At 44.3% G+C, this 24,069-nt stretch overlaps 1 protein-coding gene across 1 annotated transcript in view; it reads right to left on the reverse strand.

The window, feature by feature from the left end:
- Positions 1 to 266: 266 nt before the first annotated feature.
- LOC134348259 (tubulin alpha chain-like) overlaps positions 267 to 24,069 on the reverse strand; it is a 52,920-nt gene continuing 29,117 nt past the window's right edge. Inside the window, exons 2-4 of the mRNA XM_063051362.1 lie at positions 5,864 to 6,086; positions 4,096 to 4,244; positions 267 to 1,652 (exon numbers count right to left, since the gene is read on the reverse strand). Coding sequence (XP_062907432.1) covers positions 675 to 1,652; positions 4,096 to 4,244; positions 5,864 to 6,086 — 1,350 coding nt within the window. The 3' untranslated portion in view covers positions 267 to 674. The remainder of the gene's footprint in view (positions 1,653 to 4,095; positions 4,245 to 5,863; positions 6,087 to 24,069) is intronic.

Consider the following 24,069-nt stretch of genomic DNA (forward strand, 5'->3'; position numbering starts at 1 on the left):
ATTGAGCACATCTACAAGGAGCACTGTCACAAGAAAGCTGCACCTATCATCAAGGAACCCCCACCATCCAGGCCATTCTCTCTTCTCGCTACCACCATTGGGTAAGAGGTACAGGAGCCTTAGATCCCATACCAACAAGTTCAGTTATTACCCAATAACCGTCAGGCTTCTGAACAGGTGTGAATAGCTTCACTCACCTCAAGTCTGAACTGATTACACAGCCAATGGACTCACTTTCAGACTCTTGAAATTACTGTTTCTAATTTGCAGTTTGTATTCTTCTGCACATTGGCTATTTGTCAGTCTTTGTTTATGTATGGCTATTTGTAGATTCTATTGTATTTCTTTATTTTTCCTGCAAATACCTGCAAGAAAATGAATCTCAAGGTAGTAAATGGCAGCATACATGTACTGTGATAATAATTTTACTCCGAACCTGGAACTTTGAATTCAGAAGAGGATCAGTTAAATCCAACAAACATCAGATCAACAGCACGGTGATAATTCAAACCAAGACATTAAAACTTGTAACAGGTGTTGGCTCCAAATATCCTTTTATTAAATATCAGAAAATAAAAGTCCAGTACAGACATACCATCTTGTGAACTTTCAGAGAGTTAAGAAATAAAATTGAGCCTCATTTTTCAGATTGTGCATTGATTATGAAGTGTTAATTAATACTCTTCCTCCCCCTCTTCATCACCCTCAAATGAGTCAATGCCAACCTCTTCATAATCCTTCTCCAAGGCTGCCATGTCTTCCCGGGCCTCAGAGAACTCCCCCTCCTCCATCCCCTCCCCCACATACCAATGAACAAAGGCACGCTTGGCATACATCAGATCAAACTTGTGGTCCAGGCGAGCCCAGGCTTCAGCAATGGCTGTGGTGTTGCTCAGCATACAGACTGCACGCTGCACCTTGGCCAGGTCGCCACCAGGCACCACAGTGGGAGGCTGGTAGTTGATGCCAACCTTGAAGCCAGTGGGGCACCAGTCAACAAACTGGATGCTGCGTTTGGTTTTGATAGCACCAATGGCAACATTGACATCTTTTGGCACCACGTCACCCCGGTAAAGCAGACAACAAGCCATGTACTTGCCATGGCGAGGATCACACTTCACCATCTGGTTCGCTGGCTCAAAACAGGCATTGGTGATCTCAGCCACAGACAGTTGTTCATGGTAAGCCTTCTCAGCTGAGATCACAGGGGCATAGGTAGCCAGAGGGAAGTGGATACGTGGGTAAGGGACTAAATTGGTCTGGAACTCTGTCAGATCAACATTCAAGGCACCATCAAAGCGAAGAGAGGCTGTGATAGATGACACAATCTGACTAATGAGGCGATTCAGATTGGTGTAGGTTGGGCGCTCTATGTCCAGGTTTCTCCGGCAGATGTCATAGATGGCCTCATTATCTACCATGAAGGCGCAGTCTGAATGCTCTAGGGTGGTGTGGGTGGTCAGGATAGAGTTGTAGGGTTCAACCACGGCGGTGGAGACTTGCGGAGCTGGGTAGATGGAGAACTCCAGCTTGGACTTCTTGCCAAAGTCCACAGAGAGACGTTCCATCAGCAGAGAAGTGAAACCAGAACCAGTGCCTCCGCCAAAGCTGTGGAAAACGAGGAATCCCTGGAGCCCTGTGCACTGGTCAGCCTGTGGAACATAGAACACAGAAGAGGGCAGGGCTATCAGCTGACCTTTAAACTATGCCAAGATCAATTTAACCCTCCCTGCCAATATAGGCAGGAACATGGGGTTGAGAGAGATAATATATCAGCCACAATTGAATGATGTGCCAATCGATGGGCCAAAAGCATAATTCTGCTCCCATGTCCTGTGATCTTATAGCTCTCCATTTTTTTTCATCTATTACCATTCTAAGAGTTTCTTAATTGCCCCTAAAACATAGGAACAGAATTAGGCCACTCGGCCCATCAATTCTGCTCCGCTATTCTATCATGGCTGATTAATTAACCTTCCCAACCCCGTTCTCCTGCCTTCCCTCTAAAACCTTTGAAACCCTGACTAACCAAAGAACCTAATAACCTCAGCTCTAAATATACTCAATGACTTGGCCTCCACAACTGTCTTTGGCAATGAATTCACAGATGCACCACCCTCTGGCTAATGAAATTCTTTCTCATCTCTGTTCTAAATGAACGTCCCTCCATTCAGAGGCTCTGCCTGTTGGTCCTAGACTCACTCCTTAAAGGAGTCATCCTTTCTACATCCACTCCATCTAGGCCTTTCAATATTCAATAGGTTTCAATGAGATTCCCTCCCCCACCTCACTCTCCCCCCCCACCCCAATCTTATAAACTCCAGTGAGTTCAGGCCCAGAGCCAACAAACGCTCCTAATACGTTTACCCTTTCATTCCCGCAATCATTCTCATGCACTTCTTCTGGACCCACTCCAATGACAGCACAACTTTTCTTAGATAAGGGGCCCAAAACTGCTCATAATACTCCAAGTATGACAAATGCCTTATAAGCCTCAGTGTCACATCCTTGCCCTTATATTCTAGTCCTCATGAAATAAATGCTAACTTTGCATTTTAGAACATACAATAGTACAGCACAGTACAGGCCCTTCGGCCCACAATGTTGTGCCGACCCTCAAACCCTGCCTCCCATATAAGCCCCCACCTTAAATTCCTCCATATACCTGTCTAGTAGTCTCTTAAACTTCACTAGTGTATCTGCCTCCACCACTGACTCAGGCAGTGCATTCCACTCACCAACCACTCTCTGAGTAAAAAACCTTCCTCTAATATCCCCCTTGAACTTCCCACCCCTTACCTTAAAGCCATGTCCTCTTGTATTGAGCAGTGGTGCCCTAGGGAAGAGGCGCTGGCTATCCACTCTATCTATTCCTCTTATTATCTTGCACACCTCTCTCATGTCTCCTCTCATCCTCCTTCTCTCCAAAGAGTAAAGCCCTAGCTTCCTTAATCTCTGATCATAATGCATACTCTCTAAACCAGGCAGCATCCTGGTAAATCTCCTCTGTACCCTTTCCAATGCTTCCACATCCTTCCTATAGTGAGGTGACCAGAAATGGACACAGTACTCCAAGTGTGGCCTAACCAGAGTTTTATAGAGCTGCATCATTACATCGCGACTCTTAAACTCTATCCCTCGACTTATAAAAGCTAACACCCCATAAGCTTTCTTAACTACCCTATCCACCTGTGAGGCAACTTTCAGGGATCTGTGGACATGTACCCCCAGATCCCTCTGCTCCTCCACACTACCAAGTATCCTGCCATTTACTTTGTACTCTGCCTTGGAGTTTGTCCTTCCGAAGTGTACCACCTCCACTTCTCCGGGTTGAATTCCATCTGCCACTTCTCAGCCCATTTTCTTTCTTTACCACAACAAGTTAACCTTTAGGAAATCCCACACAAAAACTCCCAAGTCCCTTTTGCACATCTTGATTTTTGAATTTTCATCCCATTTAGGAAATGGTCTGAACTCTTGTTCCTTCTAACCAAGTGCAAGATCTTATGCTATATTCCATCTGCCACTTTGATCCTCTTCAATATTACTGGCTAGCTTACCTTCCCTTCATATTTCATCTTTCCCCCCTTTATGGTTTTTTTTTTAGTTACCTCTGTTGATTTTTAGAAGCTTCACAATCCTCTAACATCTAACTAATTTCACTATATTACATGTCCTCTCTTTTGTTTTTATGCTGTCTTTGACTTCTCTCGTCAGTTACAGTTGCGTCATCATCCTTTTAGAATATTTCCTCACCTTGGGATGCATCTTAAACACGCCTTCCAAATTGCCCCCAGAAGCTCCAGCCATTGCTGCTCTGCCATCATCACTGCTAGTGTCCCCTTCCAATCAACTTTGTCCAGCTCCTCTCTCAAACCTCTACAACCACCCCTGGCAGGGTGTTCCATGCACCCACTACTGTCCTTTAAAAAGGACAGTTTACAGTGTAGGTTGTGTCCACAATGATTTTTCCTGCCCACCTCTTTATCCTGGACACACACAAGTCCTGCAGTGATGGTAGAGAGCCAAATACCTTTTTTGCTTACCTGACGGTGATTACTGTACAAGAGAATGCAATGGAGAGTCCTCACTCACCAGTTTACGGATTCTGTCCAAGACAGAGTCAATCAACTCCTTGCCAATGGTGTAGTGTCCACGAGCATAATTGTTGGCAGCATCTTCCTTGCCAGAGATGAGTTGCTCAGGGTGGAAAAGCTGCCGATAAGTACCGGTGCGGACCTCATCTAAAATTCAGAATGGTGGACAGAAGTCAGGTTAGAAAGCAGAAGGAAGCAGTGCAAGGCCAAGAAGTTGACTGTGGACATCAGGAAGGAAAATTCAGAAGAATACACACCAGTTCTCAGTGAGATGCCAGCACAAATACTGTAGGAGTACAGCACGATGCTGTGCTGACACTTTAACCTACTCCAAGATCAATCTAACCCTTCCTCCCACATAGCCCTCCGTTTTTCTATCATCCATGTGCCTGAAAGTCTCTGAAATGTCCCTAATGTATTTGCCTCTGGCACTCCTGGGTCCATACATGCACCACTCTGTGTGAGAAAAAACATCATCTGACATTCCCCCCTATACTTTTCTCCAATCACCTTAAAATTATGCCTTCCCGTATTAGCCAATTGCATCCTGTGAAAAAGACACTACTTGTCCACACTATCTATGCCTTTTATCATTTTGTAAACCTCTATCAAGGTACCCCTTGTCCTCGGCTCCAAAAATGAAAATCCCAGCTCGCTCAGTCTATCCTCATAAGACATGTTCTCAAATCCAGACAGCATCCTGGACATGGTGACAGGAGTGAGATAGATCAGCCAGTTGAGTGGTGTCACAACAACAATCTTGCACTCAAAGTCATCAAGACCAAGGAATTAACTGCGGACTTTCAGGATGGGGAAGTCGAAGGAACACCCACCAGTCCTCTTCGAGTAGTCAGCAATGGAAAGGGTGAGCAGCATGAAGTTTCTGGTTGACAACATCTTAGAGGAACTATCCCAGGCATAATGCTCTGATGTTTGTCAGAAGGGATGCCAGGGGCTCAACTGTGATGACATACCAAATCATCTCAAGTTCTACAGATGTACAGTGGAGAGCATTCTGACTGGTAGGGAGGGCTCCAATGCGCGGGATAAAAGAGGTTGCATAGGATTATAAACTCAGCTAGTTCCATCACAGACACAACCCTACACAATGTCGTAGGCTTTTTCAAAAAAAAAATCAGTGCCTCAAGAACGTGGCATAAATTATTAAGGACTCTCACCATCCGGGACATGCCCTTTTCTCATTACTACCATGAGGGAGGAGGTGCAATAGCCTGAAGACGTTGCTCAAGATTTTTGGGAACAGTTTCTTCCCCACTGCCAGATTTATGAATGATCCATGAAAACTACCTCACTATTCCTCTTCTGCACTTCATTTTTTTTTATCGTAACATTTGAGAGTGTCAGGGGCAGAAGTGAGCAGTTGTCATCACGAGGGAGAAGGTGCTTGAAAAATTGAAAGGTCTGAAGGTAGACAGGTTACTTGGACGAGATGGGGTGCACACCCCAGAGTTCTGAAATAGGTGGCTGAAGAGATTGTGGAAGCATTAGTAATGATCTTTCAAGAATCAATTCATTCTGGCATGGTTCTGGGAGACTGGAAAACTGCAAATGTCACTCCACTCTTTCTGGCAGCTTTCTAAGTATGCAGTATGTCCTTAATGGCAGGTAGGCCATGATTCATTGGGCAGTTTGAGCACTGGAACTGGAGTAATAATTATTTTGTGCTCCTTTAACACTTGTGCACTGGAAAATGTGAAAAGGTGAATACAAACGGTTAACAAATTGCCAAAGAGCCCATTACCAACCTATCACAGTAGGTTCTAGATCCACCATCACTGCCCTGGGAACGTGTTTACCAGCTCCAGTCTGGCTGAAGAACGTAGTGTAGGAGTCATCCCCTCCTCCGACGCCCTTGTCACTTATCATCTGTCCATCTGGCTGGATGCCGTGCTCCAAGCAGTACAGCTCCCAGCAGGCATTGCCCATCTGGACACCAGCCTGGCCAACATGGATGGAGATACATTCACGCTGGGAATAAACAAACAACACCAAGTCAGAATTAGAAACAAAAATACAAGAATTGGGCCAGGACCAAAGTCAGAAGGCCCTCTCAAACATACTCCTCTATTCAAGAATCAGATTTATTATTACTGAAATATGCTGCAAAATCTGTTTTTCTGCAGGATCAGTGCAGTGCAGCCTCATCCACTCCAGGAAAACAAACAATCTGATGATTTTCTCTGTCAACACTAGCCTGCCGTTTCCTCAGCCAAGGCGTCCTGAACCTAATAAAGTGGGCACTGAGTGTATGTTCATGGTCTTCTGCTGCAGTGTAGACCATCCACTTCAAGGTTCGACATGTTGTGCTTTCACAGATGCTCTTCTGCACACCATTGTAACGCGTGTTTATTTGAGTTACTGTCACCTTCCTGTCAGCTTGAACCAGTCTCCTGACCTCTCACTAACAAGACACCTTCACCTACAGAATATCTCAAACCACCCTATCTTGCACCAACAATCATTCCACAGTGAAAGCCACTTATGTAGATCACATTTCTTCCACATGCTGATGTTTGGTCTGAACAACAACTGAACCTCTTAATTATGTTTGCATGCTTTTATGCATTGAGTTGCTGCCACATGATTGGCTGATTAGATATCTGCATTAACAAGCAGGTGTACCTAATAAAGTGGTCACTGAGTATGTGTATATATAAAAAAGTGGTGAGGTAGTGTTCATGGTTTCATTGTCTATTCAGAAATCTAATGGCAGAGGGAAAGAAGCTGTTCCTATAATGTTAAGTGCGTGTATTTGGGCTCCTATATCTCCTCATTGATGCTATTGATGCTAGTAAGAGAGCATGTTCTGGCAGTGGGGATTGTTAATGGTAGATGCTGCCTTTTTGAGGCATTGCCTTTTTCAAGATGTCCTTGATGGTGGGGAGGCTAGTCTTACAACCCCCTGCAGCTTTTTCCCAATCCTGTACAGTGGCTCCTCCATGCCAGATCGCGATGCAACCAGTTAGAATGTCCTCCAGATCGCTATCTCTCTCTCTCTCTCTCACTCGCACACCTCTGACCTGCTGCGCTAGACTGTAAGACAAGATTAGGCCATTCGACCCATTGAATCATCATGGCTGATCCATTTCCCTCTGAACCCCATCCTCCTGCCTCTCCCCATAGCTTTTCATGCTCGTGACTAGTCAAGAACCAATCAACCTCCGATTTAAATGCACCCAGTGACCTAGCCTCTACAGCCACCTGTGGCAATGACTTCCACAGATTCACCAACCCCTGGCTAACAAAATTCCTCATCTCTGTTCTAAATATTCATCTGTTTTGAGGTTGTGCCCTCTGGTCCTGGATTCCCCCACCAAAGGAAACATCCTCTCCATGTCCACTCTTATGTAGATCTTTCAACATTCAATAGGTTTCACTGAGATCCGCCCCCCCCCATTCTTCTAAATTCCAGGGAATACAGGCCTAGAGCCTTCAATCGCTGCTCAATTTATAGCCCTTTCATTCCCAGAATCATTCTCGTGAACCTCCTCTGAACCATCTCCAATGTCAGCACATTCATTCTTAAATAAGGGGGACCAAAACTGTGGGGCCTCACCAGTGGCTTATAAAGCCTCAGCATTACATCCTTGCTTTTATATTCTAGTCCTCTCAAAATTGAATGCTAACATTGAATTCACCTTCCTCACCACTGAGTCAACCTGCAAATTAACCTTTAGGGAATCCTGCATGAGAACTCCCAAATGCCTTTGCACCTTGGATTTCTGAATGTTCTCCCATTCAGAAAATAGTCTATGCTTTTACTCCTTTTACCAAAGTGTATGACCATGCACTTCCTACAATGTATTCCATTTACCACTTCTTTGCCCATTCTCCTAATCTGTCTAAATTGTACTGCAACCTCTTGTCGTCCTCAACACTACCTGCCCCTCCACCTGTCTTTGTATCACCTGCAACTTGTCCACAAAGCCATCAATTTCACCTTCCAAATCATTGAAATATAACGTAAAAAGAAATCCCAACACAACCCTGTGGAACACCACTAGTCACCTGCAGCCAACCCAGAAAGACTCCCTTTATTCCCAGTCTTTGCCTCCTACCAATCGCTAATGTTCTATCCATGCTAGGATCTTTCCTGTATACCCTAGGCTCTTATCTTGTTTAGCAGAGTTCCTCCAGCATTTTGTGTGTGTTGCCCAAGTTTTCCAGCACTTGCAGAATCTCACATCTCTATTCAACAGGATCTTCTGCTGATTTCAGTCTTTTCACCATTTTCTAGATCTATAACCCATCTCTTCAAGAGATGTCACCAGCTGCGGACCTGGGTTCAATCCTGACTTCGACCTGTCGAGTTTGTGAGCTCTCCCTGCGACCACCTGGGCTTCCTCCTGATACTCCCATTTCCTCCCACATCTCAAAGATGGTGTAGGTTAATTGGCTACTGTGTGTGAGTGAGTGCTAAAATCCAGGGTGGAGTATTTGCTCAGAAAGAGGAGACCAAAACAGAATTAGCCTATGACCCTTATTGAACAAACCACCTTTTGTCATGGCAAGAGAAATTGGGTTGGTACAATAGGGACACTTAAAGGACTCTTAGCTAAGCATTTGGATGGAATGTTACGGACTGTGTGGGAGGGAAGGAAGGGCTAGACTGATCGTGAAGTAGGTTTGTACAGGTCAGCACAGCTGAACGGCCTACACTGTGCTATATTGCTTCACGTTTTATGCTCTAATACACATGGATGTACGAAAAATGGAGGGTTATAGCTCTGTAGAAGGGAAGGATTATCTTGATCGTGGAGTAGGTTAAAAGGTTGGCACAATATTGTGGCCAAAGACCCATACTGTGCTATATTCGATGAAAACATCTGCATTCTGCCCAATCACATACCCTCCCTCCATCCTCCCTTGGCACAGCTGATGTCCACTGGGTCTGACAAAAGCTGCTGAACCCAAGCTGGTGATAATTTCTCCATCTACATTCACAGACTGACCCGCTGAGTATTGCCACTATGTTCTGGCTTTTTATAGACCCATATCCTTCAATTCTCTCTACGTTTCTCACTGCCTCGGCTAAACCAAAGACCCCACCCACCCCGGATATTCCCTCTTCTCCCCTCTTCCATTGGGAAGTAGATACAAAAGCCCGAAAGCACTACCATCAGGCTCAAGGACTGTTGTTACAAGACTATTTAACTGTCTCCTCGTACAATATTCTTGACCTCAAAGCCATTGTTATGATCTTGCTCCTTATTGTCCACATGTATTACACTTTCTGTGTAACTGTTACACTTTATTATTTATTCTGTTATTGTTTTATCTTGGTAGTAGGGTAGTGGTGAGCAACACTTTATAGCACCAGTGATTAGGGTTCAATTCCCACCACTGTCTGCAAGGAGTTTGTTCTCTCTGTGACTGTGTGTGTGCTCCAGTTACCTCCCACATTCCAAAAGGGCACACAGGTTCGGTTTACTGAGTTGTGCCATGCTATGTTGGTGCCGGAAACATGGCAATCCAGCACATCCTTGACACAAAACAAAGCATTTCACTGCATGTTTCAATGTGTCACTGTACAGGTGATAAATATAAATGATCTTTACCTCAATGTACTGTTGTAACCAATTGACCTATATGGACGGAAAGCAAGACAAGTTTTTCCACTGTATCTCAGTACATGTGACAATAATAATCCAATTTACTAATTTCTCTGCATCCCAAGGCATTGACATTAATTTTAGACAAAAGTTTGCAAGCTCATTGGGAATGTAAAGGGAAAAAAATCCCCTTAACCTGTGAGGATGCATTCATCTTAGTCCTAAATATAAATGGAAAAGAACTTCAAGTGAATTTCCATGACGAACAGGAGCAAATGATGGAACACAAAACAACCCAGTGTGTAATCCCCAAACACAAAGGAGACATCACATCAATACATTTCCCCCAGCTTGATCATAACGTCCAACTGTAAAGCCATTGTTGCTGCTCTGCGGTTATATCAGAGTGTTATAGAAACTACGATGACAAACTATCCTTGTATCTCCTCTTTAACCTTGTGTTAAAACATACAACGTAGGAGTAGTACTGTGCCGTACTATTCTTTGTCCCACAATGTTAACCTACACAAAGATCAATCTAACCCTTCCACCCCAAATAGCCCTACATTTTTCTTACATCCATGAGCCTATCTAAGAGTTTATTCATCGCTGATGTATCTGCCTCTACCACCAACCTGGCAGTGCATTCAATGCACCCACCACTCTGAGTAAAAAAAACATTCCATACCTTCCTCCAATCACCTTAAAATTATGCCCCCCTCCTATTAGTCATTTCCTCCCTGGCTGTCCACTCAATCTATGCCTCCTGCCATCTTGTATATCTCTGTCAAGTCACATCTCATCTTCCTGTGCTCCAGAGAGAAAAGCCCTAGCTCACTCAACCTATCCTCATAAGATATGCTCTCCATTCCAGGCAGCATCCTGGTAAATCTCCTCTGCACCTTCTCTAAAGCTTCCATATCCTTCCTATAAGGAGACGACCAGAACTGAACACAATGTTCTAACCAGCATTTTATAAAGCTGCATTATCACTTGTAGCTCTTGAATTAAATTCCTCAACTATTGAAGACCAACATACCATAAACTTTCTTAAAATCTCATCCTTCCTCTGAGGTGACCCAGAACTAAAACACAATATTCCAAGTGTTATTTTAGTCTTATTAACCTGTAATGAACATTTTGATGTTTTGGGTCAAAACCTTGCTTCAGGACAGAGAGTGGAGAACTGAGATGGCAGCATAGAGAGAAGAGGAGAGATATTTCAGCCAACAATTTCTTTCCCTCCACAGACACTATTCAACCCGAGTTCCTCCAACAGATTATTTATTACTCTAGCACCTGCAGTCTCTTGTGTCTTCAAGGATGATGTGGCCTGTCCAACAAGTCCTGACTCTGTATCAAGAGAGTCAATGACAAAACCATTGACATCAGATCCCCTGTCACTTCCCACTGCCTCAGGAAAGCAGCCAACATTAAAAGATAAAAGACATGGCTTTAAGGTAAGGGATGGGAAGTTCAAGAGGGATATTCGAGGAAGGTTCTTTACTCAGAGAGTGGTTGGTGCATGGAATACACTGCCTGAGTCAGTGGTGGAGGCAGATACACTAGTGAAGTTTAAGAGACTACTAGACAGGTATATGGAGGAATTTAAGGTGGGGGGGTTATATGGGAGGCTGGGTTTGAGGGTCAGCACAACAATGTGGTCCGAAGGGCCTGTACTGTGCTGTACTATTCTATGTTTTATTAGCTTTATTTGTCACATGTACATCAAAACAGTGAAATGCATTGTTTGCGTCAATGACCAGCGATAGCTGCTGTCTACCATCACTGCAGGACTTGTACGAGTCCAGGATAAAGAAGTAGGCAGGAAAAATAATTGTGCGCACTACCTACACAGCAAACTGCTTTTCCCAAAAGTGCCTTTCTGGAGAGCACTACAGAGCTATTAAAACAAAATCTTTACACCAAGCAGCTAATCTGAACAACCATTCTTTTAGCACCACCCCCTCCCACTCCCTCTATCTATTATTCACATCACTGTAAACACTTTAAACCACATTTTATAACGCCACTTACATTGTAAAAACATGCTGGTATTTATGTACGTTTTATTCCATATCCATACTTTAATCTCCAACTTTATTTTTTATATAATTCTTTATAATTGTTGAATGTTATTGTTTTTATTGCATGTCGCACCCCGACCAACACACCACTGCAAATTCCTAATATGGCAAATAAAGTTACTCCTCCATCCTAGATCTTATGGTACAAGATCATAGGAGGGAGGAGAAGATGGCGGCACGATGCAGCGCGCGCGGCCGTTCCGAAAGATATCGTATGTGTTAATTAGGATGCCATGCACAATCCTGATTTGATGGAGACAGCCGTGAGAAGCACAGAGGAACACCTGGAGAAACTTCTGAAATGCCCGCTTCGCTGCCGCTGCTACTGTGCGATCAAGAATCTCCGGAGGGGAAGGACCCGAGTCCTTGGCTTTGCCTATTGCCTGTTGCCGGGGTCGAGGTCGAAGCGCTCGGCAGAGATGGTTCTTGGTGCTCGCTGTTGGAGAGCTGGTCGGAGGCTCGGAGTTATCGGACGAACTCGGAGTCGGACTGTGGTCGGATGCTTCCAGGATGCCACATGGACAAGCTTGCGGCACTGGAGGTTCACCGTCTGCGTCAGATGATGGGACTTTCGAGAGACTTTCCAGACTTTTTACCATGCCCATGGTCTGTTCTTTATCAAATTACGGTATTGCTTTGCACTGTTGTAACTATATGTTAGAATTATGTGGTTTTTGTTAGTTTTTCAGTCCGTTTGTCATGTGTTTCTGTGATTTCATTCTGGAGAAACATTGTATCATTTCTTAATGCATGTATTACTAAATGACAATAAAAGAGGACTGCGTGTCCTCATAATCTAATCGAAGAGGACCGTTCAAGAGTTTGATAACAGGTCAGAAGCTGTTCTTTAGCCTGGTGGAAAGTGCTTTCAAGCATTTGTATCTTCTGACCGATGGGAGAGGAGAGAAGAGAGAATGCCAGGGTGGGTTATAAGGTAGGCAGAATCTTTTCCACAGGGTCAAAGTATCAAATACTACAGGATATTAACTTAAGGCGAGAGGGCAAGTTTAAAGGAGATGTTTGGGGTATGGCTCCCCCCCACATACACACACACAGGATGGCAGGAGAATGGGGTTGAGGGGGAAATAAATCAGCCATAATGAACTGGCAGAGCAGACTGAATGGGCTGACTGGCCTAATTCTGCATGTATACCCTATGGGTGCCTGGAACAGACTACTGCAGGCTGGTAATGGAAGCAGACACAGAAGCATTTAAGAGTCTCATGAACGTGCAGAGAATAGGGGGCGGGGTGGTAGGTAGATTATGGACCATGCATAGAGGGGGATGAATCAGTTTAGCAGAACATCGCGGGCTGAAGGGCCTGTTCCTGTGCTGATTTTCCAAGGTTGGGTGAGACTAGAACTGAATGTCATGGGTTAGGGGTGAGAGGTGAAATGTTGAAGGGAAACCTGAGGGGGAATTTCTTCACTCAGAGGGTGGTGACAGTGTGGATTGAGCTGCCGGTGGAAGTGTGGATGGGAGCTCAATTCCAACATTTATGAGATATTTGAATCAGTACATGGATGGGAGGGGTATGGAGGACTATGGTCCAGGTGCACTTATGGGAAGAAGGCAGGAAAATAGATTTGAGAAGGATAATAAATCAGCCATGTAGGAACGGTGTTGCAAACTCAATCAGCTGATAACCCAATTCTGCTCCTATGTTTTATGGTCTTTTGGACTAGGTAGAGTAATAGCTCGGCACAGACTAGATAGGCCAATGGGCTTGTTTCTGTGCTGTTTGCTCTGTGACTGACTACAGTATATTTTATGTTATAAACCCAGAGAAAGGTCCATCAGGTCAGCCAGCGCTTATAGAGAGAGAAATAGGGTTGACGATTGACATCCTTCCTGGTCCCACTGCCCCGCCAAATGTTGCTTTGTGTCCTGAGGGCATGTTTATTTTTGATTGACAGGTCCCTGGGGAAGTGCGGTTATGTAACAATGGAGATCGGTGTACAGGACAGCCCATCCCCAATTGTTGCATCACAGCTTGGCTGTAGTGAGACAGTAAAACAAATGGTACAAGATTAATTTGCAGAGTGGGAAACTGGATATGCAATCACTGAAATGCATGGTTTGACCATCTCCACCGCACCTTTTCACAGTCCCGACTCTCACACTGCAAGGACAACAGGGACACGAGAGATTCTGCAGTTGCAGGAAGTCCAGAGTAACACACACACACACACACAAAGTGCTGGAGGAACTCAGCAGGTCAGGCAGCATCTATGGGGATGAGTAAGCAGTCGACATTTTGGGCTGAGACCCATCATCAGGACAACAGAGAAGAGTTTACAAAGGAGACATGAAGGGTATAGATAGGGTCTCACCCCCCCCCCCACTGAGGTTGGGTGAGACTAGAATATAGTTCATGGGTTAAGGGTGAAAGGTAAAGTAGAACATAACAAGGACTCAGAGGGTGGTGAGAGTGCGCAACAAGCTACCAGCGGAAGTGGTGGATTAGGATTTGAACACCTGAGAGAAATGTTGACAGGTACGTGAATGGGAGGGGTATGGAAGACTATGGTCTGGGTGCAATTTGTTGGGACTAGGCAGAATAGTAGCTCGACATGGACTAGATGGGCCGAAGGGCCTGTTTCAGCTGTGGTATTCTAAGAATCAATATCAAACCAGATAGGAATCTCTGCCATTCGAAACAAGTTGGGTTTAATGTCACGGAACATAGTGAGAAAGGCTTAGTTTTGCTGGGTTCTGTTTTGTAATGTTCTGTGTTCGGCCGAACACCGAGGGCTGCTATGTTGGTAACAGAATGTATGGCAACAGTTACAGGCTTGTCCCAGCACATCCTTAGGTTGTGTTGGTTGTTAATACAAACAAGCCATTTCCTTATATGTTTCAATATACCCGTAATAAATAAATGCATCTGAATATCAAACTAAATCTGATTTGAGCATAGAATCCTACAGCACAGTACAGGCCCTTTAGCCCACTATGTTGTACTGACCTTTTAATCTACTCTATGATCAATCTAACCCCTCCCTCCCACACAGCCCTCCTTTTTTTTCCCTTATCATCCATGTCCCTGTCTAAGAGTCTCCTGTATGTCCCAAATGTATCTGCTTTTACCACCACCCCAGCAGGGTGTTTCATGCACCCATCATTCCGTGTAAAAAAAACTGACAACCTCCTTCAATCTCCTTAAAATTATGCGCTCTCATATTAGCCATTTTCATCTTGCGAAAATGTTCAGCAAATGCTTCTTTTCATTTTGTACACCTCTATCGTCACCTCATCCTCATTCTCGCCAAAAAGAAAATCCCTAGTTCGATTAACCCATCCTCACAAGATATGCACTCTAATCCAGGCAGCAGACTGGTAAATCTTCTTGTGCCACAAATTATACAGGACAGTGAAGAAAAGGACTGCAAAACAAGATATTTGCACATAAAAGGCAACAGAAACATCCATGGTAGTGCAAAAGGTGGTCCGTAGTGTTCCATGGTTGAGGTAGGGTTAGGGTTGCACAGGTTAGCTCAAGAACCTGAAAAGACCTCATGATATAGGAGTAGAATTAGGCTACTCAAAGTTCAAAACATTTCAAACTAAATTTATTCTAAAATTACATGCACGCCATCGTATACAATCCTGAAATTCCTTTTCTTGCAGGCAATCACAGAAAATACGAGAAACAACAGAATCAATTAAAGTCCACACTCAACAGGGTAGACAACAACCAAAGTGCAAAAACAAACTGAAAATACAAAAAGAAATAATAATAAATTAATAAGCAAGCAATAAATATCAAGAACACGAGTTCTGACAAGAACATGAGAAGGTGAACAATGGAGTCTGATCCACCATTCAACCACGGCTGATTTCCGCCCCCCCAAACTCTCTTCCTATCACATCTCCCATAACCGCAAGACTTAAAGTGGACTCAGTGGGCTGTCACCTAATTCTGCTCCTATTTTTCCATCATGGCTAATCTATTTTCCCCTCTCAACCCCATTCTCCTGTTTTCTCCCTGTAACCTTTGGGTGTCAAAGGCAGACAGAAATGCTGGAGGAACCATCAGTTGCTGAGGTTAATGGCTTGCACGCCATTTGGAGGAAGTGACATACGGCGACATAATGCACTGGACTGCCTGATCTGAGAGGAAATACCAACGGTTCTGGTTGGTGGGATTGCAATTACGTTTGTAGAATTTACATTACTTTATTATTGTCACATGTACCCAGATATTGAGAGAAAGATTTTTGTTTTCAAGTCAGTCAGACAGATCTGCTATATACAGTATAGGTATATTAAGGTAGAAAAAGGGAAAAGCAGAATATAGTGTTACAGTTAGAAAGAAAATGTCATGCAGGCAGACAATAAGGTTCAAGGGCGACGTGAAGTACTGAGCTCTGTCCACAACTCTCTGCAGTTACTTGTGGTCACGTGCAGAGCATTTGCCATGATGCATCCAGATTGGATGCTTTCTTTGGTGTACAGATAAAAATTGGTGAGGGTCAAAGGGGGCATCATTCTACATTTATTTTGACCATTTAGGGATGGTCAATAAATCAATAAATCAGTGACATCCACATTCCATAAGGAGAGGAAAACTGCTATGAAAGAGTAGCTTTGGCAAGAATGGTGTAGCTATCCAGGTCCGATGATCCCCGGGTTCAAAGATTAGTGAAACCCTAGTTTGAGACCCAATGTTCAGGGTCCCTTCATTAGTGAGTCCAGAGTTCGAAGCCTACCGTTCAGTGATCAGCGCATCTTTGGGGTCGATGCTGAGGATCAAGGAACGACGCCAGAGGGTCAAGCTGGAAGGCCAGAAGTTAAGGCCTGTTGGCTGGAACCCCAGTTCTGTGAAGTCAATGCGCAGCGTCTACAAGCCCGAATCAGAGTGTGATGGAGGCTGGAGGCCAAAGAAGGTCTGGGGTGAGAGGACTTCGTATGCGTCTGGGTGTGAGGGAGGGACGGGTCTTGTTTTGCTGTTGTGGTTGTTGTTTTGCTGTTGTTGTGCTGTTTTGTTGCATTGTATTGTTCTGCTGAGCAATGTAAGCATGCCAAGTTGTTTTCTGGTTTGGCGCCAGTTGAGGGCTGTTTTCAGCACATCCTTAAGTTGTGTCTGTTGTTAACACTAATGACACATTTCACTGTACATGTGGCTCCAGGACAATATCCCATGGACCATCAATCTACAGGCCATGACACTCAGGGACTTGGTCCATGTTATTTTTTGTAATTGTATTTTGCACCATCTCGGATCGCAAGACCCTGCAGCGGATAGTGAGGTCAGGTTAGAAGATCATCGGGGTCTTTCTTCCCACCATTACAGATGTTTACACCACATGCTACACCCGTAAAGCAAACAACATTATGAAGGACCCCATGCACCCCTCATACAAACTCTTCTCCCTCCTGCCATCTGACAAAAGGTACCGAAGTATTCGGGCTCTCACGACCAGACTACGTAACAGTTTCTTCCCCCAAGCCATCAGACTCCTCAATACTCAGAGCCTGGACTGACACCAACCTACTGCCCTCTACTGTGCCTATTGTCTTGTTTATTATTTATTGTAATGCCTGCACTGTTTTGTGCACTTTATGCAGTCCTGGGTAGGTCTGTAGTCTAGTGTAGTTTTTGTGTTGTTTTACGTAGTTCAGTGTAATTTTTGTATTGTTTCATGTAACACCATGGTCCTGAAAAATGCTGTCTCATTTTTACTGTGTACTGTACCAGTAGTTATGGTTGAAATGACGTAAGAAGTGACTTGACTTGACTTGCTGCTGTTGTAATTGTATGCAACTTGTGCTGAGTGTGACTGTTGCTCTGTGTTTTGCATCTTAACGCCTGATGAACCCTTTCATCTGGCTGTATTCATGTGTATGGTTGAATGACAATTAAACTTGAACTTGATGTGATAGACGAATCTTGAATTGGGGACCTGTGGAGTCCATGCACAATACGATGAAACCTCCGGCATTATGTGAACAGGAAACGATAACCACTCATAAGTGGTTACACACATCAGCAGCAGCTCTGCAGTACTCTATTTGCATTCCAGTTAACAACTGGTTTAATGATTAACCCATTGATACAAGCTGAAACTGGAGCAGTTCATGAACTGCTAGTCCTGCAGGGTATGCTTATCCTTGATTGTAACCTGCCGAAATAAACCATAAACCCAGGAAAAAAAGAAAAAATACAAAGTGTAATGGATTAGGTCACAGGTTAAGCGTGAAGGGTGAAATACTTAAGGGGAACCCGAGGGGGAACTTGCTCACTCAGAGGGTGGAACGAGCTGCCAGCGGAGTTGTATCTCTGCTGCTTTGTGCCTGTGATGCTGCTGCAAATAAGACTTACACTGCACCTTTGCAATAAACTCAACCTTGACTTTGACTGTGCAGTGATCCCCAGCCTGGCCTGCTGACTTCTTGCGTTGTAAAATAATATCGACCCAAGACCATAAGGTGTCGATCTAGCAACTTGGCCTCATAAAAAAGTGTTAAAAGAGACGGCAAGGTTGCTGCCCGGTGTGCCACAAGGCATGAAAAGGAACTAAAAATAACATCAAGACCTACAGAAGGAGCAGAATTCGGCCATTTAGTCCATCAAATCTGCTCTGCCATACCATCTCAACCTCATTCTCTTGCCTTCTCCCCATAACCTTTGACGCCCTTACTAATAAAGAACCTATCAACCTCCACTTTAAAAATACCCAATGACTTGGCCTCCACAGATTCACCACCTGCTTATTAAGACCTTCCTTGTTCTAAAGAGCGTCCTTGTATTGAGGCTGTGGCTTCTGGTCCTAGACTCCCCAATATAGGAAACGTCCATGTGCATTCTATCTGGTCCTTTCAATATTTGATAGGTTTTAATGAGATCCAATGAGATGGGCAGCCAAGCCTGTTCACCTCACCACTCAAGCAAACTTCACCCACGAAGGAACAGAGACATTAATAAAACTAAATGTTTAGCATGAATGACCTTGAAGAGTGAAAAATTTGGAGATGTCAGTTTCTGAATTCCTAGATTGTTCCTGAGGTGAGATTGATAGGTTCTTGATTAGTCAGGGCAACAAGGATACAGGGCGGTAGGAGAATGGGATGGAGAGGCAAATCAGCCATGATAGAATGGCAGAGCAGACTTGATGGACCTGATTCTGCTCCTAGGTCATGGGCTAACCGATACCGTAGGCACCTTAAACCTGACAATGAATTATAAACCCACTCAAGCCCCACTTCGCTGTGTTGACTCTCCTTCCCTAATCTCTAGGCAAGAAGATTCAGCACTAGCAAACTCCGCCAGATCCATCATGGGCACTCGCCTTCACCACCATTGAGGACATAAACAGACAGTGCTTCAAGAATGTGAAACCTATCTCTAAGGGCCCTTGCCATCCAGGACATGCCCTCTTCTTGTTGCTACCACCAGGGAGGTACAGGAGCCTGAAGACCCCAACTCCACATTTTAGGAAATGCTTTTTCCTCTCTGCCATCAGATTTTAGAAAGGTCTATGAACGCTACATATTTGCTTTCCATTTTTTTTTTAAATACACACCTTGGAAACAGGCCTTTCCAGCCCAATGAGCCTGCACTGCTCCATGTGTCCAACTAACCTTGTTTGAGAAGTGGGAGGAAACAGAGCACCCAAGGGAAATCCACGTGGTCACAGGGTGAACTAACTCATTACAGACAGAAGCAGGAATTGAACACTATAATGGTGTTACACGAACCACTACACTACTGTGCACTCTTCTCATTACTACCAACTGCCTGAAAACACACTCAACGTGTTTAGAATATCTTCTTCCCCTCCACAATCAGATTTCTCAACAGACCACCAACCCATAAAGATCATTTTGCTACCTTTTTATATACATCTTTTTGTAACTTGTAGATTTTTTAAAAAAAAATTAATTGCATTGCACTGCTGCTGCAAAACAACAAATTTCACCATGATTCTGATTGAAAAGAAAAGATACAGAGCTGGGTGTGACAACTTGCATACAACACTCCTTGGGTAAACCTGTTTCCCAGCTGTGAGTGGTATGACAGTGAACAGTCCTGCTTAGCTCCTTCAACCAGTGTCCCCTTCCTCTACTCCTGATTGTTACTTAGGGATCTCTCTCCCCCGCTCCAAAAGGAGGAAGGGAGGTGACTTAAAGAGGTGCAGAAGATGATACGGGGCATAGATAGTGGACAGCCAGAGACTTGCCCCACCCCCACTGTGGCATTACGAAGGGACACAATTTTAAGGTGTTTGGAGGAAAGTACAAGGAGGATGTCACAGAGAGTGGAATGCTCTGCCAGAGGTAGCTATTGAGGCATATTAGGTACATCTAAGAAACTCTTAAAGAGGCACATGGATGACAGGGAAAAAAATGGAGACTTACGTAGGAGGGAAGGGTTAATTTATCTTGGAGTAGGTTAAAAGGTCAGCACAACCTCATGGGCCAAAGGGCTCCATGCTGTACTGTTCTACGTTCTATTGTTCTAGCTCTGACCAACTTCTTTAACCAGAAATTGGACATGTTCTGACACAAATACAAGATATTCTGCAGCTGCTGGAATTCTATAGCAACACGCACAAAAGCTGGAGTAGCTCAGCAGATCAAGTAGGACTGACAAAGGGAAATGGAGGCCAATGTTTCAGGATTGACAAAGGGAAATGGAAGCCAATGTTTCAGGATCGACAAAGGGAAATGGAAGCCAATGTTTCAGGATCGACAAAGGGAAATGGAAGCCAATGTTTCAGGATCGACAAAGGGAAATGGAGGCTAATGTTTCAGGATCGACAAAGGGAAATGGAAGCCAATGCTTCAGGTCAAGATCCTTCATGTGGATGATGAACTAGAAGACAGATTTAGGGTCAGGGATAAGAGGAATCAGAAACATATTATCAAAGTTCAACATAAATTTATTATCAAAGTATGTATATTTCACAGTACAGTATACTGCCCTAACATTCATTTTCTTGTGGGCATTCATGGAAGAACAAAGAAATACAACAGAATCAATGAAAAATACACAGAAAGACTGGCAGGCAACTAATTTGCAACAGAAGGCAATCTGTGGAAATACAAAAAAAAATTTAAAATACTGATAACACGAATTGTAGAGTCCTTGAAAAGGAATCCATAGATGGTGGAACCAGTTCAGAGCTGAGGTGAATGAGGTTATCCACACTGGTTCAGGAGCCTGACAGTCAAAGGTAGTAACTGAATATATTGTGAAATTTGTTGTTTTGCGGCAGCAGTATAGTACATATATTAAAATACTATAAATTGCAATAATATGTATTAAAATTTTAATTAAATTGGTGCAAAAAGAGAGCAAAATGGTGAGATAACGTGTGTGTGTTCATTGTCTGTTTAGAAATCTGATGACAGAGGGGAAGGCGGTGGGTTCCTAAAACACTCAGTGTGTCTTCAGGCTCCTGTACCTCCTGTCTAATAGTAAAGGGACCTCTTTCGACGCAGAGTATACACAGTCATAAGAGTGATGGAGCAAAGATGCTGACAGGATTTAGCTGGTGTCTAGTTAAATTCTTGAAATCACTTAGAAAAATGGCCATCGGCCAATTGGAAGATGGCATCTGTAAATTAGCTTATCATTGTCACTGAGTCATACAGTAACACAGCCTGGATATACGCCCTTCAGCCTAAGAGTCTGTGACAACCACCATGTCCACCTAGCTAATAGTAATTTTCTGCATATGGTCCATATCTCTCCAAGGTATAATGAAAAACATCATAATGTACACCATCCATATAGATCATTTCATCACATCAGTGGTACAAGGGAAAATAAGAGAATGCAAAATAAAGCATTACAGTTACATGGAAAAATTCAGTGCAGGCAGATGAGGTGCAAGACCATAACAATCCTTATTGTACAAGAGGAGCGTTCGATAGTCTTATAACAGCAGGAAAGATAATAAATTTACTTTGAACTTTGCAATGATCCTTCAACAATGCAGTACTGCTAATGGGAGCATCAGTCTGGAGTGGATACTCATTCCTCTCGAGTGGGACATGCACAGGAGAAGGGCAAGGGCACTGGGTGGGGCTGAAAGTTCAATAGCAGCTGTCTTGCTGTGTCACAGCACAGTTCCATGTGCCGATGATTCATTTACTAAACTTAACATCTCTCATCGAGCAGAGACTAAGACACAGATAATAATGTGACGTAGCATAGCGGCCAGCACAATGCTTTGCAGTGCCAGCTACAAGATCGGTTCAATTCCCACTGCCGTCTGTAAGCTGCATCAATATACACCTGATAAATAATGGATGTCCAACCAGAGGGGAAGTTATACTGGATCTTGTGCTGGTGACAGCTCGGCCAAGCAACTGACCTTTCACTGGCTAAACACTTGGGAAACCATGATTACAACTCCTTAAGCTTCAAGATACGGGCAGATAAGGATAAGAGCCGACTGTGCATGAATGTATTACGTTGTCAGGGCAAATTTAAATAAAAAGATACGCTCTACTTGTCACAAGTACATAGACGAAAAGGAGTGGCACAGTATCGTAACAGTTAGCATAGTGCTTTTGGAGCATCAGCTGTAAGACTGCAGTTCAATTCTCACTGCTGTCTGTAAGGAGTTTGTACTGAGAGTCTCTTCTGGGTACTCCAGTTTCCTCCCACGTTACAGAAACATAGGTTGGGGCTAGTGAGTCGAGTTGTCGACTTACTATGTTGGTGCCGGAACTGTTTTGACACTTGCGGGCTGTCTCCAGCATATTCTCAATGCCATCAATGCATTTCTCTGCATGATTTGATCGCATGTGATTTTGATTAAGGAGGTTTGGTTTGTCACTCAACATTCCGAGAAACTTCCACAGATGTACTGTTAAAAATATCCCGAATGGTTGCATCACATTCCAGTAAAGCAAGATGACTGCTCAGGAATGCAAGAAGATGCAGAGGGAATTGGAATCAGTGTGATACATCACAGGCACACCCCTCCCCACTAATGGTATCTACAGGAGGCAACATCCGTCAAAGATCCCCCCTCTAATGCCATCTTCTCACAGCTACCATCAGTCAGCAGGTAAAGAAGCCTGAAGTCCCACATCACAGGATCAAGAACAGCTAATTTCCTTTAAACATTTGGTTCTGGAACTAATCACACAACCCTAATCACTACAGGAGGAATTCTGTAGATACTGGAAATTCAAGCAACACACATTAAAGTTGCTGGTGAACACAGCAGGCCAGGCAGCATCTCTAGGAAGAGGTACAGTCGACATTTCAGGCCGAGACCCTTCTTCAGGACTAACTGAAGGAAGAGTTAGTAAGAGATTTGAAAGTGGGAGGGGGAGGGGGAGATCTAAAATGATAGGAGAAGACGGGAGGGGGAGGGATGGAGCCAAGAGCTGGAAAGTTGATTGGCAAAAGGGATATGAGAGGATCATGGGACAGGAGGCCTAGGGAGAAGGAAAGGGGGGGGGTAGAAACCCAGAGGATGGGCAAGGGGTATAGTCAGAGGGACAGAGGGAGAAAAAGGAGAGTGAGAGAAAGAATGTGTGTCTATAGATAAATAACAGATGGGGTACGAGGGGGAGGTGGGGCATTAGCGGAAGTTAGAGAAGTCAATGTTCATGCCATCAGGTTGGAGGCTACCCAGACGGAATGTAAGGTGTTGTTCCTCCAACCTGAGTGTGGCTTCATCTTTACAGTAGAGGAGGCCGTGGATAGACATGTCAGAATGGGAATGGGATGTGGAATTAAAATGTGTGGCCACTGGGAGATCCTGCTTTCTCTGGTGGACAGAGCATAGGTGTTCAGCAAAGCGGTCTCCCAGTCTGCGTCGGGTCTCGCCAATATATAAAAGGCCACATCGGGAGCACCGGATGCAGTATATCACCCCAGTCGACTCACAGGTGAAGTGTCGCCTCACCAGGAAGGACTGTCTGGGGCCCTGAATGGTGGTAAGGGAGGAAGTGTAAGGGCATGTGTGGCACTTGTTCTGCTTACAAGGGTAAGTGCCAGGAGGGAGATCAGTGGGAAGGGATAGGGGGGACGAATGGACAAGGGAGTCGCGTAGGGAGCGATCCCTGCGGAAAGCCGGGGGGGCGGGGGGGAGGGAAAGATGTGCTTAGTGGTGGGATCCCGTTGGAGGTGGCAGAAGTTACAGAGAATAATATGTTGGACCCGGAGGCTGGTGGGGTGGTAGGTGAGGACCAAGGGAATCCTATTCCTAGTGGGGTGGCGGGAGGATGGAGTGAGAGCAGATGTGCGTGAAATGGGGGAGATGTGTTTGAGAGCAGAGTTGATGGTGGAGGAAGGGAAGCTCCTTTCTTTAAAAAAAGGAGGACATCTCCCCCGTCCTGGA

Source organism: Mobula hypostoma, chromosome 6 (genome assembly GCF_963921235.1).
Source record: "Mobula hypostoma chromosome 6, sMobHyp1.1, whole genome shotgun sequence".
Lineage (NCBI taxonomy): Eukaryota > Metazoa > Chordata > Chondrichthyes > Myliobatiformes > Myliobatidae > Mobula > Mobula hypostoma.